Source organism: Moschus berezovskii, chromosome 14, assembly GCF_049115385.1.
Source record: "Moschus berezovskii isolate FMDL1 chromosome 14, NW_MosBer_1.0, whole genome shotgun sequence".
Classification (NCBI taxonomy): Eukaryota; Metazoa; Chordata; class Mammalia; order Artiodactyla; family Moschidae; genus Moschus; species Moschus berezovskii.
In genome coordinates, this window is record NC_142473.1 from 37,806,169 (window position 1) to 37,826,448 (window position 20,280).

General features: G+C 41.2%; 1 protein-coding gene across 1 annotated transcript in view; it reads left to right on the forward strand.

Moving 5' to 3' along the window:
- The window catches only part of JHY (junctional cadherin complex regulator), an 80,557-nt gene that overhangs the window by 19,548 nt on the left and 40,729 nt on the right, over positions 1-20,280 (forward strand). Inside the window, exon 3 of the mRNA XM_055422502.2 lies at positions 4,902-5,415. Coding sequence (XP_055278477.2) covers positions 4,902-5,415 — 514 coding nt within the window. The remainder of the gene's footprint in view (positions 1-4,901; positions 5,416-20,280) is intronic.

Consider the following 20,280-nt stretch of genomic DNA (forward strand, 5'->3'; position numbering starts at 1 on the left):
TGAGTTTGCAAAATATAACCTCCCATTTGTCCCTACATATGGTTTCCATCAAAAAGAAGAAAAAGGGGGATGTTTTAAGATAGTCATTGTAGGTGTACACGGTACAGTGTAATTAAAGCTCTTAGAAGAGCCACATTTTTTTATTCTAATCTTGTAAATACACATTATTAGAGTGTCTCTTCAAACAATTGGTTCAAAAATATCTTTCACAGTCAGAGCAACTCAGTATGTCTGATTTATTTCAAAACCTTCTGAATTTTCCAGTTTTCACTCAAAACACCCATCTTTTCCAAGGTGTGTGATACTGCTTCTGTGGGCAGTGTCTGATGGCAATTTGTTGAGGTTAGAAATTACATCTCCTTCTGAAAGTCTAAAATAATTGAATTATCCCAGTTTTATCTTCCTCATCATCTCTCAGTAGTGCCTAAAATTTCTCATCATGTGGAAACACAGACATTTCTTAATCCCATTTTCCTAAATCACAGTTCAAACAGATTCTCCATGATGCCTAGTTCTTGGGAAAAAATTTAATTTTTTTTTTTAAGGTAGAGTATTCATTCTTTCAGGCCACTAAGGTGCCACTTAGTGCATCACCAGACAACACTGTGTCCTGGAAATAACTTAGGCCTTAGGGAGAAAAGTATTCCTTGAGATCCAATCAGCAGGAAGCACAAGCCACACCAGTGTCGTGTCATGTGACAGAATGCAACACACAGCAACAGACACCAGTGACAGAGTTTGTTGGCACGCGCTTTTATAGCAGACCCTTCCTGGGACCCTCCTTACTCTGTGCCAAGAACATAGTTCTAGGGACTCCCCCAGTGGTCCAGTGATTAAGAATCCGCCTTGCAATGCAGGGATGCAGGTTTGATCCCTAGTCAGAGAACTAAGATGCCACATGCTGCAGGGCAACTAAGCCCTCAAGCCACAACTAGAGAGAAGCCCGCGTGCCACAACGAAGATCCTGTGTGCCGCAACTGTGACCCAACACGACCAAATATTTTTTAAAAAGCAAACACAGAAAATAAGAAAATTTATTTTAAAAAAGAACGTAGTTCTCAGCATATATATATATACAAATGTGCTTAATACTCTCAATGACTATGAAGTAGGTACATTATCTTTTTTTCGGTAGGTACTATTAGCATCCTCATTTTATTGATGAGGAAACTGAAGCACAGAGAAGTCCAATAACTTGCCCACGGTAACTGGCAGCATGAGGAATTCAGCGCAGGCAATCTGATCCTCACTCTCCAAACCTCAGTTTCTTCATCTATTAAATGGGCATAATAGTGACACCTCCCCATAGGGTTGCTCTGAGGTTAAAAATGAAGATTGATTATAAGCATTCCCTAGATCAGCACGCCATAATATGTTCTATCTTCCCAAAGCCAGCACTCTACAACCCACCCTAGGAAAGCGCTGGGCCAGTGGGCCCCAATAAGATGTGTCACTTTAAAATAATTTGTCTTTTAATTTATCTTTGAGTCTTCATTGCTGCACGGGCTTTTCTCTATTTGTGGATAGCAGGGACTGTGCTCTACCTGTGGTGCTTACGCTTCTATTTGCATTGTGGAGCACAGGCTCTAGGCTGACGTGCCTCAGTGGTCGCAGCCCATGGGCTCAGTAGTTGCAGCTCCCAGGCTCTAGAGCACAGGCTCAATAGTTGTGGTGCAAGGGCTTAGTTGCTCCACAGCATGTGGGATCTCCCTGGACTAGAGACTGAACCCGTATCTCCTGCATTGGCAGGCTGATTCTTTACCACTGAGCCACCGGGGAGGCCCAGATGTATCACTTTTAAGGTTGCCAACCCCTGCTTTAAATAGTGCAAAGAAGGCTACCTGTTCTAAAACATTCCCCCCCAAACCGTATACAAGCCGTAGATAACCGTATATAAGCCCCTTGAACACCGCATCACTGTGCTTATCCAAATATATCTATGTCTTACTTTGTTCTCTGAGTGATTTTGCTAAATTAAATCCAAACTTTCAAGTTAATGGAGTTAAGCCATACCCTTTACGAAATTTACAAAGCCCTGCAAAATCTCACCTCAGCTTAACCCTGAACTTCACTCCTCAACCGTCCCCACTCCTACCCTCCACTTTATCCATGCAAAATTTGTCCTTGGAAAGCCCCATGTTCTCTTGCCCCTCGGTTCCTTTTTACAAGTTGTTTCCTCAGCCTGGCTTAGACTTTCTGCCCTTCCTAGCCTTCGGTATCAGCTAAGCCATCAATGCCTTCAGAAAGCTTCCCTGTCTCCCAAGATGGGACTGGATGTCCCTCCTGAGTCCTGATGGCCCTGTTCTCCTGCTCGGTGCCCTCATGACTCCAGTTGTAAATCACTCATTTCCTGGTCTGTATCCCCAACTGAGCTCACCACCATCTCCCCGTAACTTGTGTGGGGATGTGCAGTTGTGTCTGACTCTTTGTAAACCCATGGACTGTAGACCAACAGACTCCTCTGTCCATGGAATTTTCCAGGCAAGAATACTAGAGTGACTTGCCGTTTCCTATTCCAGGGGATCTTCCCGACCCAGGGATCGAACATCTCCTGCATTGACAGGCGTGTTCTTGACCACTAGCACCACTTCCCCCTGACTTAGTACATACTCAATAAACATCTATAGAATCACTGAGCAAGCAAATGCATGAAGAAAGTTAAATTCTGTCGAATCAAGTGAAGGAATGAATGAGGAGAGTTAAACTCACTTTTCCTTTGAATATATCATAGATATGGGAAAATGGCACATTTCTTCATTAAAAAAATGCTTTCTATCTCTATTTACTTGAGGATGTACTTTCATATTTTCTTCCCCATCTAAACAACCACTGCTGAACCTTATACTTGATGCAGCACAAAATAAGCCCTAAAGTCATTCACTGGTTTGGTCCAAAGAAAATAGCTTTTCTGCATGTTTAAATATTAATTTACTACTGTTGGGTTTTTTAAAAATATATAAATATCTAATGCTCAGTTATTGATTCCAGCATCACTTTTTACCTCTTCTGTCCATAGCACAGGGCAGAGGTTAGGGAAAGGAAGGCCAGCCCTCAGTCCCTGCTGCCCAGGACCTGACCTAGGTAAGGAGATACAGTTGCCATGGTGAACAGTGAACTAAGCACAAATACAGCACATGAATTAAGCTACGTTTTCTCATCCGGATTTTATGGAATCTTGAGAAATAAAGAGAACAAATATCACTGATCCCTAACTTACAGATGAGAGAAACCGGCTCAGAGATGACACGGTCTCCCAAATGAGGCACAGATAGGCAGTGATGGGCCCAGGACTTGAGCCCAGGTCTGTCTAGTCCCGAGTCCAGATTATGTCCTGCTGGACCACCCCCTGCCCCTGGGACAGTAGGGGGCATCACATGGAGGGACCTCCTCAAAGTCCCAGAGGCAGGTAGCCCTGTGAAGTTTCGGGAGTGACGAGTTACATGGTTTGATGTCAGTTTCCTGACAATCATGGACCATCCATCCAGGTGCTTTGCTGAAGGAGAATATTATTTTTCTTCCCTCAGTGGAAAAGGAAGAGCAGTCCATCCCAATAAGTTTTCCATCTTAACATGTGAACTACAAATTCAGAGTGACAAGGGGAACTCCCCGGCAGTCCAGTGGGTACGGACTTGAGACTTACAACATTGTGGCCCAGGTTCAGTCCTGGATTGGGGAACTGACATCCCATCCAGCAAGCCTTGCGTCATGGTTAAAAAAAAAAAAAGGACACTAAAAATTCAAAGTGACAGTGTAGCAAGATATGGAAGTTGGGGCTTTCTGCTCTAGTTTTTGCTTTACATCAAATCAAAGAAATCTAGGTTCACATTAAGAAGACTAAATTAGCATTAGGGGCACCATTAGTTTGTTTACCCAGCATAAAATTATGTCCTCTGTAAACGAGAATATCAAATAGCATAAAAAGCCCAGATGATTTACATTTTCTTTTTGATTAGAGGATTGCATCTACTGTACTCGAGGAAGGAAAATCTCTCCCATTTAGCTTTTGAAGATCAAAGAGGCCATTAAATATGCCCATATTACCAGCTTTTTTTCCCCCCCTGTTTTGATTAAGACTAGGAGGTGCTTTACAAATTGAGATCATCATGGGGAAAAAGGGAGGATGTGATTTGGGGTCATATGTACTGATTATGGACCCATTCATATGGACCAGGCAGGACCCTATGCTTAACCTTTTATTCATATATGGCTTTTCTACAGCTTAAAACACACGCTGACCTGTCTACTGAGTTTTGTGTACACAGACCTGACCCAGAGAATATGAGCTGAGAGCTTTCAGAGGCAATGTCTGATCCCAAATGTGAGGGATCTTCCCGTAGCATATTTGAAAAATCTACAAAGACAAAATGAAGTGACGAATAAAAATCCCTGATACAGGAGGATGAACCTGTGTAGGTGTTCAGTTGGCATAAATCCTGCTTTTCTCCCACAAAAGATGCAGACTGAATCATTGTCCAGGCAACAGTCGAATTTCCCTTCCTTGATAAACAGCTAAATGTGTATATCACCAGCTAAGTGTGAAATCCATTTTATCCGCAGCAGATTACTTATGCAACTTATGGTGTGTCTAAGTAATAGCATTCCTCACACCAAGATGATTTCACTGGTTTAATGTTACAGACATTGGTTTTCCAGTATTTAGAGATGAATCATCCCCCTTTTTTATTCCATGTTTCAATGAACTTAGATAATGACGACTTTTTGCCCTTGTGTGTAGTGTGTAGGCAGAGTCTGAGCCTGAGATGTGTCTTTCATATGTTAGATAGTAAAAAGGAAAATTGTAAGAGAAAGATGGAGATTGATGTCAAGTAAGATGGTCAGCTGAAGAGAATGAGTAATCTGTTTGGATGAAGGACTTGACATTTCTTTTCTGCTCTGGGCAGCCAACAACCCACAGAAGACAAATACTCACACCTCCGCTACGATCCAAACTGGAAGAGTAGGAAAGAGGAGGGCAAGTTGTTGCCTGTGGAAGCGTTGCCGGAATCTGTGGACAGCTCTACAGAAAATCTGACTCTGAACCCACTCTACCCTTCCAAGGAGCCTTCGATGGACCTCTCAGGGGGGAAGGGTGAACAGAAGAGCCCACGGAGCACAGCCTCCTTACTTGGGAGTGAATTCGTAAGCCCGAACTACGAGCTTAGCACCCACCGCACTGAGCCGTTTTCCGCGCTGAGTGACAGCGACCCTGAGAAGTCCAGCAACCTCTCTCGGTACTTGAAGAGTTCAAGTTCACGCAGCGAGGCATTCCTGCCAGGATCACGCGGCCCTCGGCGAAGGAAGTCCAAACAATATTTTGTGGAAAAGAACAAGCAGACTTTGGGATTACCCACTCCAAGAATGGACTCTTATCTTCAACTTCACAATAAAAAAAGGGGGGAAGGTCACCTGGAACAGGTATGTAGCGACTTCTTAAAAATCTCTTCCAGGCACTAGACTGGAATTTGCCTCTGTTTCAAATAGCTGGGTATCACTTCCTTTGGGGTGACGTCACTGTAAACACCTGGCTGGGTAAAACAAATTCCTTGTACCTTGCTCCTTTTTGAAGAATTGGGGGGATTATTCCACAAATTCTTAAGAGCAAAATAGAAGCTTACAGTGCTATATTCAATTATTAGATCCAAAATGTTTCCATCCAAGGAACCATAGGTGGTTGTTGTTGTTTTTTAACTATAAACTCCATTAGATAAAATACATAGCTGAGGATTTGATTCTCTGTGTTGGCTGCCTTTGTTCCCATGAAAGCACTGGTCCTCAATCCTATTAAATCCCTCTAGTACATTAGAGGTGACATGACACATTCATATCAGTAACAGCAATTGACAGAAGTGATTCTCAGCTCAGATTCTGTATGTGTGTGTACATATATATGTGTGTGTGTGTATGTATATATATATGTGTGTGGAGAAGGAAATGGCAGCCCACTCCAGTATTCTTGCCTAGAGAATCCTGTGGATAGAGAAGCCTGGTGGGCAGCGGTCCATAGGGTAGCATAGAGTCGGACACAACTGAAGCGACTTCGTATGCATGCATGGGAGAAGGAAATGGCATCCCACTCCAGTATTCTTGCCTGGAGAATCCCAGGGATGGAGGAGCCTGGTGGGCTGCCATCTGTGGGGTCCGCACAGAGTCAGCCACGACTGAAGCAACTTAGCAGCAGCATGTGTGTGTGTGTGTGTGTGTATCTATATGTATAGATATATAGGGTGGTAGCACAAGGACGGCAGGATACAACATGGGTATTTTTTTTATTATTATCCAGGTGATTCTATTATCTTTCCAACTCCCACTGATAATCACTGTACTGTCTTTTAACCTGTGCAAATGATGCCATATGATTATAAACTTTAGTCTGTCTATAAAATTGGAACAATAGTATGTACCCTCCCTTTCTCATCTAATCATTTTAAGTTTATTCTACCTCAGATGATGGATTCAAGACCTATTGGAGCCAGTAAACTTTGCTCTATTTCATGGACGCACGTAAAGCTCACATCAGCCCACCTCCTAGGGGACATGTTTGTGGACATGAAGAAGAGAATGACTGGATCAGTGCATCCACCACCCTTATTGGGGAAACAGCTTGAAATTCATCACCCAACAATGTGGGATCATTTTCAAACATGAAGGAGAGGTTGTTATATTAAACAGGGATGCCCTTGGGGCTTTCTAGGTGGTGCTAGTGGTAAAGAATCTGCCTGCCAATGCAGGAGACTCAGGTTCGATCCCTGGGTGAGGAAAATCCCCTGGAGTAGTAAATGGCAACCCACTCCAGTATTCTTGCCTGGAAAATTCCATAGACAGAGGAGCCTGGAGGGTTATAGTCCATGGGGCCAAGGGGAGTCAGACATGACTCAGCCACTAAGCGTGTGTACACACACATACATACACATACAGGGCTGCTTTTAGACCTATTCAAACTGGTATTATTTAGGGTACGCTGACCTGTTCTAACCTGTGAGTGTTTTCTGACATGTGTGATTTTTTCTTAACTGAGGAAACTCTGTCTATGGTCTTAAAAGATTATGTCATATCCTTGCCTTTGTAACTGGAAATAAAACAAAGGAGTGGACATGTATTTTTAGTTGATTATCAAAACAAATACTTAGCTGACTTCAAACAGAATTTTCAACATTTTTTTACCTAGTTCTAGTTGTGAATGTACTTTTCCATGAAACTTATGTGACATTTTAAATTTTGCTTGGTCACTCATTTTAAAATACAAATAAATTCTGTGAAAGCTGTTTATAGTCCATAATTCTCCTAGACTAAGGCAATATTTTTCCTTTATTTTTAAATATGTTCTCAAAAGACAAGAGGCAAATAGGCAAAAAAGAATTAGTTATATCTCCAATAATAAAACTGAAAAAAGGTTTATTATAAGCTCTTTAATTGATATCTTAATTGCTAATTTTTCTTAATAGTTATAGTTTAATTTACAAATAATATCAGGGTGTGTTGATTTTCATTGATTCCATAGCATAATTTTCTTTCATTATGCCCAGGAGGAAACTTTAAAGCAGTTCCGGTTTGCCCAGTCTTTAAGCTCTCAAATTATTCTGTGAAATGGCCATGGATCTTTTCCTCCACTTTCTCCAGATTCAAATGTCTAAAGGTTGATTGCTAATTATATTCAAAATTGTTTCTTCACCATTTTCCAACATACATTTCCTTCATTTTACTCCAATTCCTTAAAAAAAAAAAAAAGATACAAACTAGTTTGACCTAATAGTGATATACAATATCAGGTGTAACTTGTTTTTTGAATTATAGTCAGTAGCATAGAATGATGTGTTCAAGTCATTATTTATGTGTGAAATATGTGCAGATCTCTCTGCCAGTATAGATTATATATTCCCTGATGGGCAGGAACTATGCTTTGTACTTTTTTTAAAAGATTTTTTTCTTTTTCTTTTTTTGGATGTAGATCATTTTTAAAGTCTTCACTGAATTTGTTACAGTACTGCTTTTGTTTTATGTTTTGGTTTTTTGGCCACAAGGCATGTGGGATCTTAGCTCACCAACCAGGGATTGAACCTGCACCCGCAGCATTGGAAGATAAAGTCTTAATTACTGGACCAACAGGGAAGTCCCTGTACTTACCTTTAAATCTTCTAGCCTCACATACTATCAGGGCTAAGTACATATGTGGGAAATAAAAAATATCCATCTTCTGTCACCTCCAAACTTTATTCTCTTTACTGTCATTTGAAGTTTATGTGGGAGAAATGGTATTTCTAGAACAGTGGTTTGAAATCCTGGCTGGATTCAATCCGGGGGGTGGGGGGTGGGGCGGGCAGGGATGTGATTCTCACTACCCAGACCAGTTTACATCTCTGGATGAGATCCTGAGCATCAATATTAAAAAAAAAAAAAAGACCCTCAGTGGTTCTAACATGAAGCCAGGTTTGAGAAGCATTGTTCCACACTAGAGCAGTGGTTCTCATCCTTGGCTTCACATTGCAATCAAAGAGTCTTGGTTCCTGAGCCTGCAGCAACTGAAATTCTAATTTCGCTTTTCTAATTTCACAATTCTAATTCTAAATTCTGATGTTTCACTTTGGAAGCACTGTGGAGCTTCCAAAGCTTGCCAGGTGATCCTAGTGTCTCAGCAAGACTGAGAGTCGATGATCTAGAGCAGCGATTCACAAATATTAGGTGCATCGCAGTCATCTAGTTATTGTTGTTTAGTTGCCCAATTGTGTCCAGCTCTTTGTGACCCCATGGACTGCAGCATGCCAGGCTTCCCTGTCTTTCACTATTTCCCAAAGTTTGCTCAAACTCATGTCCATTGAGTTGGTGATGCCATCCAACCATCTCATCCTCTGTCGTCCCCTTGTCCTCTTCTTGTCCTTCCTCTCCTCCTCTAGAATCATCTAGAGAGCTTGTTAAAGCAGATTGCTGGACCTAACACAAGGATTTCTGATTCATTAAGGGTAGGGTGGGGCCCAAGGATTTGAATTTTTCTACATAGTTGCAGAGTATACCATTTCTGCTATCAAGCCCACACTTTTAAGAACCACTGATCTTTTTTCCTTCAAACTTCAAGGTATTTATGAACCCCCTTTCAGTTCAGTTCAGTTGCTCAGTCGTGTCCGACTCTCCGTGACCCCATGAATCACCTTAGGATGTGTTTAAATATAGATTTTGATCCAGTAGGTCTGGAGTGAGACTCAAGAGTCTGCATTCCTATCAAACTCCCAGGTGATGCCAAGGGTGCTCGTCCCTGGATGACACAGAAAGAACATCAAGGGTTTTTCAGAAACCTACAGTAACAATTGTGTCAGTCCCTACTCGTTGGCCCTTGATGTTTGCAATGGCTGAGGCTGTGAGGTAAGAAGTTGGGGTGGCAGGTTTGGAGGCTGTTTTAAGCAAGCAGCATCTGTTTGGAAGGTTTTCCTATTTGGAAATCTGTTTTTCCCTACTCATTTCTTTGAAAGAGATGAGAAACATCTTACAACTATTGGAAGGATAAATGATCTCTGTTGTTTAGTGAATGAATAAATGTCAATTACCACTACACAGCCAAGAAAACCCACCATTTTGCTGCAAGTCTCTATGCCCAGTGAATCAGACAGGGTCTTAAGCAGTTTATTGTTATTTGGGAAGATTTGAAAGTAAGTCTAAGAAGTTCACAACACAACATCCCAGTAAAAATGTCAACCCATTAAAAAAAAAAAGGTTGAAAAGGTAATTATTAAGTTCACATAAGAAACAGGCAAGAATAATAACACAAGCTCTGGAAATGAAGAGTCATGAAAGATACAGTAAAAGCCATCACAATATTGTAAAGTAATTATACAATTAAACAAATTTTTTTTAAAAAGAGTCATGAAAGAATGTAGCCCCACTAGATAACAGAGTATACTTAAACCCTCAATAAATAAATAATAAAGTTTTGTTTAATGCACTTAAGACACATAGAACAGAAAGTCTAGAATTAGGACCACATTAGTGTGAGAATATATGATGACATAATTATTTGATAAAGGCAAGACCGCAAATCTGTAACGAAATGATGAGTTCTCCAAGAAGACAACTGGATAGACATTTGGGAAAAAATTAAGTTGGATACATACCCCATATCATATAACAAGATAAATCCCAAGCGGGTCAAATATTTTTAGAAATTAAACCACTGTATACATATGGCTGATTCATAGTATAGGACAGCAGAAACTAACACAACATTGTAAAGAAATTATACACTACAAAAAAAAAAAATTTAAACCATAAAATACCAAGGGGAGAACAAGAAAATTCTCATATAACTTTGGAATTATTCAAAATTCAGAATCTACAAAACATAGATAAATCTGACTACACTTCACCCTTGAGCAACATGGGTTTGATTGCACAGGTCCACTTACTTGTGCATTTTTTAAAATAAATAAATACTACAGTACCACATAATGTTTAGTTGGTTGAATTCAGAGCTACAGAACTGAAGATATGGAGGGCTGACTGTAAAGTTATACATGGATTTTCAACTGTATGGAGGGTCAGTGCCCCTAACCCTCACTTAGTACAAGGGTAAATTGTATATTGGAGAAGGCAATGGCAACCCACTCTAGTACTCTTGCCTGGAGAATCCCATGGACGGAGGAGCCTGGTAGGCTGCAGCCCATGGGTTCACTAAGAGTTGGACACGACTGAGCGACTTCACTTTCACTTTTCACTTTCATGCATTGGAGAAGGAAATGGCAACCCACTCCAGTGTTCTTGCCTGGAGAATCCCAGGGACAGAGGAGCCTGTTGGGCTGCCGTCTATGGGGTCGCACAGAGTCGGACACCACTGAAGTGACTTAGCAGCAGCAGCAGCAGCAAACTGTATATAAATATCAAAAGCTTCTGCAAGAAAAAAAAGCATAAGAAAATCAAGATATAAAGAATTAGAAAAATATGTCTAATTCATATCACAAATAACTCTAATATGTAAAGAGCTCCTACAAGTCAGTAAGAAAGAGACCAATAGACAATATCTTTTGTGAATATAAAAATTCAGAAAATACAGGAGTATATAATTCATAGAAAAATTAATACATGTGGCTATTAAACATATGAAAATATAACCAACTTTGGTCATTTAGGAGAAATGCAAATTAATACTATATTGGGATTCCATTTTTCATCTATAATTAAACCAATAAAATTCCCAATTTTTTATTAACCTCTGGGCAAAAAAAAGTACAGTCAAGCTGGTGAGAGAATAAATTGGACTAACTAGTATGGGGGACAAGTTGCTAATATCCAGTTAAAATACAAACACTACACAAACTACTGAGAAAGCGAAGCATAATGGCCGAGAATATAGGCTTTCAAGCCAGGCTGGTTAACACTGCCACCTGCTAGCTGTCTGACCTTGGGCAGGCTGTGCAGCCTTTCTATGCCTTCGTTTTCCTCATTTTTAAAATGGAGATGATAATAGTACCTTCCTTCCTCAAAGGATTATTAAAAAGATTAAGTGAATTAATATATGGAGAGTGCTTAACTTGATGCCTGGCTTATAGTGAATGCTATATAAGTGTTAGTAATTATTATTTTTTAAATTTGACCCAACATCTTCCTCTCCCAGGACTGTATCCTTGTTATATGTGTGCAGTTTTGAAATAATCCTGTACAAAATCATTCATTTCATCCTTATTTCTAATAGCTAATGATTAGAAGGTACCCAGATGTCTGTTATTTGGGAAATCTGTAATAAATTATGGTATGTCCATATATCAGAGCATCCAAAGCTTAAAAAAAAAAATAAGATGTTTCCCATGAACCGTTATGGACAACCTATCAGGATTTATTATTACTAAGACAGAAGTTAAAGTTGTAGAAAAGTATATATAGTGGAAAAAAAGGGGGGAGGAATAAAAATATACATATTTTCTTGATATGTTTTTAAAATAGTGAGAAAGAGTACATAGATTGTAGAGGATGGGGCAGAAGTAGAGTGGGAGCACAGTTCTTCACTTCATGCCTTTACATATGTCTTACTTTTGAAACATGCTTATGTGTTTGCAATATCCAGTGTTTTGTAGGAACCCTGGTAACTTTATATTCTCTGATTGCTCAGGGTCACCTAAATTGCTCTTGTGCTTGAAAATAATGGCTCAGAGAAGAACCACTGATTTTTTAAATTTTATTTCTCCATGATCTTTTCACCATTTTTCATAGATCTGTTTATCTTACATTAAAATGCACTGGTAAAATCACCTTTAGAAAGCATTATGAGATCTCAGTCACATGATGTGCAAGGCAAGGAATTGATATAAAAACCAACACACGCTAGAGGGCACCTAAGTATCAGTCAGCCAATACTTAGCTAGTGAATATTCAGTGCTTGCTTTTTATTCATGACTTGTTTAGTAGCCAGAGGTATTTGTCTGAAACTCACTAGAATTAAGTCAATTTATGATCTACCATTAAAGGAAACTGTCTCCTGAAATACTTTTCAAGCTACCTTTCTATCTTGATTCTAAAATGTAACTCTGAAGACTGATGAAGGTGAAATTTATTATGGGCTTAGAAAACAGCAGGAAGTGCTTTATACATGTTATTCTGTCTTTCCCTTGTAATTTCTTCAAGAAATTACAGATACTTTGCAGCGTGCATATAGAAAGGTTATTCCATTACCCATGGCCTTCAAAACAATATAAGGTCCTTACATAGAATCCACTACCCGTTCTGAGCATCAGCACATCTTTGAGGCAGTTGCTGAGGCAGCATGTCATTCAACCAAATGTATCTTTATTGAGCACCAGCTGTATGCTAAGTACTCTTCAGTACTAGTGACATCACAGGAAATAAGAGATGTAAAGCCCAGTCTTCAGGAAACTTATATCCAATCACCTGATGAGAAACATCTAACAAAATAATTTTGGGTAGGGATCAACACCTCAAAGGATACTGAATCAACTTTCTTTAATAAAGGTTTCAGTTCAGTTCAGTTCAGTCGCTCAGTAGTGTCCGACTCTTTGCGACCCCATGAATCACAGCACGCCAGGCCTCCCTGTCCATCACCAACTCCCGGAGTTCACTCAAACTCATGTCCATCGAGTCAGTGATGCCATCCAGCCATCTCATTCTCTGTCGTCCCCGTTTCCTCCTGCCCCCAATCACTCCCAGCATCAGACTCTTTTCCAGTGAGTCAGCTCATCGCATGAGGTGGCCAAAGTATTGCAGTTTCAGCCTCAGCATCAGTCCTTCCAATGAACATCCAGGAATGACCTCCTTTAGAATGGACTGGTTGGATCTCCTTGCAGTCCAAGGGACTCTCAAGAGTCCTCCAGCACCACAGTTCAAAAGCATCAATTCTTCGGTGATCAGCTTTCTTCACAGTCCAACTCTCACATCCATACATGACCACTGGAAAAACCATAGCCTTGACTAGATGGACCTTTGTTGGCAAAGTAATGTCTCTGCTTTTTAATATACTATCTAGGTTGGTCATAACTTTCCTTCCAAGGAGTAAGCATCTTTTATTTTCCTGGCTGCAATCAGCATCCGCAGTGATTTTGGAGCCCCCAAAAATAAAGTCTGACACTGTTTCCACTGTTTCCCCATCTATTTCCCATGAAGTGATGGGACCAGATGCCATGATCTTTGTTTTCTGAATGTTGAGCTTCAAGCCAACCTTTTCACTCTCCTCTTTCACTTTCATCAAGAGGCTTTTGAGTTCCTCTTCACTTTCTGCCATAAGGGTGGTGTCATCTGCATATCTGAGATTATTGATATTTCTCCCAGGAATCTTGATTCCAGCTTATGCTTCTTCCAGCCCAGCGTTCCTCATGATGTACTCTGCATAGAAGTTAAATAAGCAGGGTGACAGTATACAGCCTTGACGTACTCCTTTTCCTATTTGGAACCAGTCTGTTGCATACAGGTTTCTCAAGAGTCAGGTCAGGTGGTCTGGTATTCCCATCTCTTTCAGAATTTTCCACAGTTTATTGTGATCCACACAGTCAAAGGCTTTGGCATAGTCACTGGGATGTTTAACAAGGTACTTAGGGAAGCTTTCACTTTCTAAGAAGGTATGATTTGAGACGTGAATGGATAAGAAAGAGAAGACTATGTAAGCCCTGGTCCCAAAGAGCTTTGGTTGGTCCCAGCCTTGGAAGGGGCTACACAATATAGTGGGAGAAGAGATGAAACCAAAACAGAACACTGGTTTGGAAGTCAGACTATCACAGGTTAGATGCTGGCTCTTCAATGTACTAGGTCGTACCATTAACTAGATATTTGAGCAAGTGATTATTTAAACCTTAGCTTCTCCATCTGTTATAGGGGGTTCATTTCTGCCTTGGAGGGCTATTGGAAGAATTTATACAAAGCTCCTGACACATGGCAGACACTCAGTGAAGGGAAGCTGTTATTACACGGGTTGTTCCTTAAGTCACAAGAAAGGAAAGGAATCCACCCTGAAAAGATGTCCTCCTAAACAGCTTTTTTTTTTTGTCAGGCTACAGTGTCTGAAAATGAAAAGCATATGACTTCAGGTAGAGTAAGAACAAAATGTTGCCAAAAGGATAACATCTGTAGACCCTAGCTTCCCAGGTGGTGCTAGTGGTAAAAGAACCCACCTGCCAATGCAGGAGATGCAGTGAGGGTTCGATCCCTGGGTCAGGAAGATCTCCTGGAGAAGGAAATGGCAACCCACTCCAGTATTTTTGCCTGGAAAATCCCATGGACTGAGGAGCCTGCCTAGCAACAGTCCATAGAGTCACACAGAATCGGACACGACTGAATGGACTTAGCATGCACACAGACTCTAGCAGCCCATTCTATGATGTGACTCCCAAAAGACTGTCCACTAACCAGGCTGTCTCCTGAAGGTCCCCCCATCAATCAAACACTGCCCCAGGGATTATAGGACCCTATAGTCTTGTACTCATTGGCAATATTTAAGAAGTTGCATTTGGCCTCAGTTAGTGTTTCAAACATTTATACTTGGTGACAAGGAACTTAATGAATATTTGACGCTTTGGTCTCGAAGTGCAATTTCATATCACAGCTCTTGCAAATCTAACTTCTCCACTGCGGTCACAAGTGTTCTTCTTGGATAGAAATCTGATCGTATCAACCAGCTGCTTAATGAGGGTCCCTGTTAATTACAAGATAAGATTCAAACCCTCAGAGTGGTACTCGAGGCCTTTTGTGACCTGGCCCCTTCCTGCCAGCTTAGCCTTGTCCTTTGTCACTCCTCCCCTGCATCCTATGCTCCAGCCATACTCTGGGAACTCACGGTTCCCTGAACCCAACATTTTCCCTGGCCCTCTGTCCAGGCTGATGAATTACCCTTCCCTGTCCTGTTTCCTTGGGAAAATCTCACCCTCCATTTTGAGATTCAGCCCAAAGCCCTCTGCCTTCAAGACACTCTGAGTTCCTCACTCATCCTTGAACACCCACCATAAAACCCATGACACCACCCTCCACTATTTAATGTTTGTGTCTGTATGTCTTTATATGACTCTGAGCTCCTGAAGGCAAGGACTGGCTCATCTCTGAATTCCTAGAGCATGGCATACAGTAAGCACTTTCTACATCTTTTATGAAGGAATGTAATTTTTAAATACTTGAGGGGAGGTGGTTCAGGTTTTTATCACTCTCAAGTGAAAAAAAATTTCAAAACTGAGGAGTTCACACTCCTGACTTAAATAATGGAATTTGGCATTGAAAGACCAGATTTGAGCCCCATTATTATTAGAGCCAGTTATTACCTTTGGTAAATTAAATCTTGAATGTTTACCTTCTTCTACAGATCCAGAGTTATTTAGATGGCCAAATAAGATGTTATATGTGAATGCTCTGCATAATTATAGCCTTGTATAAATGTTACATTTATTACTGAACGTTTGATCTGAATTTAGTCTATTGAATAAGATTAATATCTAAGTGATATAATGCTCTCCTTTTCCATGGTTTTGAATATCATGGTTTGAGAAACCTTTGGTTCTCTATAAAATTAAACTTTACTTTTATTTAAATTATGATCATCTTTTTCTAATTATATTTGGTCAGAAACACAGAATGCTTTTTTATAGAATTCTTCCAGTTTGGTGGTGTTTTTGAGTCCCATGTCTCATACTGACAAAAAATATTCTTCCATAGAGTAGCTACTTTGTGTATGTTCATTGATAGATTTTTTTTTAAATTTTGCCCTATGCAGCCACAACAAGAGCACTTACTTATAACAGCATAATTTAAATTGAACTTCATGGTTTTTCAATACAAGACATTTCTTAAGGCATCTTTCTCGTATGCGCTAGTCAGCACTTATTTGTCTGATCTATAGAGTGACACTTCATTAATTCAGCATTACTGAGGAGGGACCCGTGAAGAGACAACTTTCCTCATAACTGAAGCATGCCCTTTCAAAAACCAGAACTTTAACAGGATGAATCATGTCTAAGGATAACTTTCAAAAAACGTGTCTGGACTATTTGCAGGACTAGAGATGCAGACATAGGAAACAGACCTGTGGACACAGAAGGGGCAGGAGGAGGGTGGGAAGAACTGAGAAAGTAGCGCTGACATATATACACTACCATCTGTAAACCAGGCAGCGAGTGGGAGGCTGGCATATAGCACAGGGGGCTCATCAAAGCACTCTGTGATGACCTAGAGGAGTGGAATGGGGTGGGAGGTTCAAGAGAGAGGAGAAATATGTACACATATAGCTGGTTCACTTTGCTGTACAACAGAAATTGAAACAACAGTGTGAAGCAATTGTCCTCCAATTAAAAAAAAATAATGGTAACGTGCCTGGAGAATGCGATAATTCTGTGCTCTCTTACCCAGGCCACAGTGCCCCGTTCTGCAGGAAAGTCGACAGCCATGGTGATGGGCACCATCCTTTGCCTCTTTACCGGATGCCACGTTTCTGTGGTCATTTTTGCCGCTGTCAGAGTGCATGCTCTTTAGGAGCTTCTGGCCAAGCAGGAAGCAGACATGGAAACAGGACCAAGTGATAACTGCTGTCCTAGAGACACATGTGGCCCAAAAAGAACCCAGAAAAAAAATGCCCAGGTCTGTCTGGGGAAGTCAGAGGGGTCTTCATGGAAGAGGCAGTCCCTGAACTGAGTCTTTAGGGAGGAGTAGAAGGTAGCAGGTGGAGGCGGGCAGCAAAGAGACCTCAGGCAAAGGGAGCATGCGGGGTGCTAAGAGGCTGCGAGAGGACACGGCTGAGTGGAGACCTGCGAGCATAGGAGGAGCCACTGTGGCGCCGGTCAGGAACTGGCAGGCAGGCAGGCAATCAAGTCAAATGGTTAAAGTAGATATGACAAATGATGTAAAGTGTCTTACCTTCACTCTAAGTATATAAATATACATTAACTCATGAAGTTTTTTTTCCACTAAGCGGCCTGGCCTTCCTGTCAGTGCATATTCTATGGACTGGAGTTTTGCGACATCTCTCTCACATCAGTTTGAAAGATCTATGGTTTCCACGTCCAATTTCTTGAAAGCAAAGTATTAATAAAAACTTAGCAAGTGCTGAGAAACACTCTGAGAACATAACCTTTCTAGATTTTTGTGACTGTGTCCCCTAGTCTTTCACACACACAGACACATACCTCACCCAGCTGTGAAACTGCCATCTGCTTGACTGGGTCATTCTAAATTATTCAGCTCAGTTTTTGTGAAAACAACTCTCTGTTCACACTCAGATTTCTCCAGATTATCTGATCTTTAAATCAAATTCATAATTTTAACAACATATACAATAGGAATAAACAAGTAAAAGACTTGGTAAACATGTAACTCGACTAGTGGAAACAGACATATCAAGGCATAGTATGAGTGTCTGCCTATGGGCTTAAGTTAGGCTATCTTAAGAAAGGACTGGAGAGCATTACTTAATCAAGTGAGTTAGTGAAGGAGGAGGACTAGATCGTATTGTGGATGACTGGATAGTGAGGATGGAGGTCCATATTTAGGCTAGAGAAATGGTCAGGGACCTTTCACATGGGCCCTTAGGTGTCATTTTAAAGGAAGAACTCTCAGAATACGGTCCCTGACCAGCAGCATCAGGACCATTAGAACTGCAAACTGGGAACTCATTAGAAATGCAAACTCTCGGGCTCCAGCCCAGATCTCCCAATCTGGAAACACCTGGGTGAGGCTTTTACATCTGTGTTTTTGTTTTGGTTTAGGGGCTGTTTTGGCTGTGCTGTGAGGTATGTGGGATCTTAGTTCCCTGATCAGGGATCGAACCCATACCCTGGCAGTGAAGCTGCTGCGTTGTAACCACTGGACCACCAGGGAATTCCCTACATTTGTGTATGTTTTTTTTTTATTTTTTGGGTTTTTTTTTTTTAAAAAAAAAAAGGTTTATTTATTTGACTGCGTCAGTTCTTTGGTGTGGCAGGCCGGCTTAGATGCTCTGTATCTTGTGGGGTCTTAGTTCCCTGACAAGGGATCGAACCCAAGTCCTCTACTTTGCAAGGAAGATTCTTAACCACGGCACCACTAGGGAAGTCCCTACATCCGTGTTTTAACAAGCCCTCCAAGTGATTCTGACACGTGCTCAAGTTTTAGAACTACTGTGCTGAAGAGTTAGGCCTCTCCTTTATACGACATGGAATCACCAAAGGGTTTTAGTCACGGAGCAATCTGAATCCTGTGGCCGTCCAGAGGTCACACTTACATAACCTTAGCTGTGTTGTAGGGAGTTCAGGTTGCTAATCAACCCTCGCTTACATGTCATGGCACATTCCTAAAAATCTCTTTCACATTTTTGAAAATGGTTGTTGGCTTCATTCATTTGCATACAATTATTAAGAGCTTCTTATGTGCCAGGCTTTGTCCCAAGTGCTTGGAATACATCAGTGAACAAAACTGACAAAAATAAGGGCCAACTTCCTATTGGGAGGAGACAGACAATAGACAAAATAGGTAATCAGGGTATTAGCAGGTGATGTAAGTGGTGAGGAGAGAAAGGAAGCACAGCAGGGACAGAGAATGCTGGGGGTGGGGATTACTACTGTCGACAGGTCACGAAGGTAGGAGAGAAGAGCTTTCTTGAGAGAGGAAACAGCACATGCAAAGGGCTGAAGAGAGGAAGGGCTAATGGGCCTGGAGCCAAGCCAGCACGGGACAGAACAGACATGGGATCCTAGCTTCTACCTTGTATTGCTGACAGTGCGCCACCTGGCTTTAATCGAAAACCACAAATCTAGGCAGAGAAACAATAGATTAGATGTGTTCTGATGTAAATGGAGCAACCAGTGAGCAATGTAGATGAATCTTCCCACTTAGTAACGTTTACTGAGCATGTATGTGCCAGGCACATCCAGAGTCACCACACAGCTCATGGGAGTGGTGCCCCTGCAGCCATACAGCCCGGCACAGAGTCCCTCCTTTTCCTGCCCTCGTGGGACTTAACATCTAGAGGTGAGACAAACATAACAACCAGGGTGAAACTCGTCACACACAGAAAAGGACAGAACACTAAGGCGGTGAGCTCAGGTACATCTGTTATAACCTCCTAGGGGTATCAGGGAAGGCTTCCTGGAGGAAGTTATATTTTGGCCAAGAGTAGACCAGTGAATGGGATTGGTCAGAGTAGGTAAAGTGAAGAGTTTCCAGGCAAAGAATGGCCTGTGCATGGACCTAGAGCATTTGGCCCAACAAGAGACCTGAAAACATACAGTCTAACGAGAGCAGGAGGAACTAAAGAGGCAGAAAACAAAGAGGAACTAAAGAGCCTCTGATGAGGGTGAAAGAGGAGAATGAAAATGCTAGCTTAAAACTCAACATTCAAAAAATGAAGATTATGGTCCCATCACTTCATGGCAAATAGAAGGGGGAAAGTGGAAGCAGTGACAAATTTTATTTTCTTGGGCTCCAAAATCACTGAAGATGGTGACTGCAGCCATGAAATTAAAAGATGATTGCTCCTTGGAAAGAAAGCTATGACAAACATAGACAGCATGTTAATAAGCAGGGATATCACTTTGCTGACAAAAGTCTGTATAGTTGAAGCTATGGTTTTTCCAGTAGTCACGTATGGATATGAGAGCTGGACCATAAAGAAGGCTGAGTACTGAAGAATTGATGCTTTTGAACTGTGGTGCTGGAGAAGACTCCTGAGTGTCCCTTGGACAGCAAGGAGATCAAACCAGTCAATCCTAAAGGAAATCAATCCTTAATATTCATTGGAAGGACTGATCCTGAAACTGACGCTCCAATACTCTGGCCACCTGATGCAAAGACTGGACTCATTGGAAAAGACCCTGATGCTGGGAAAGACTGAGGGCAGGAGGAGAAGGG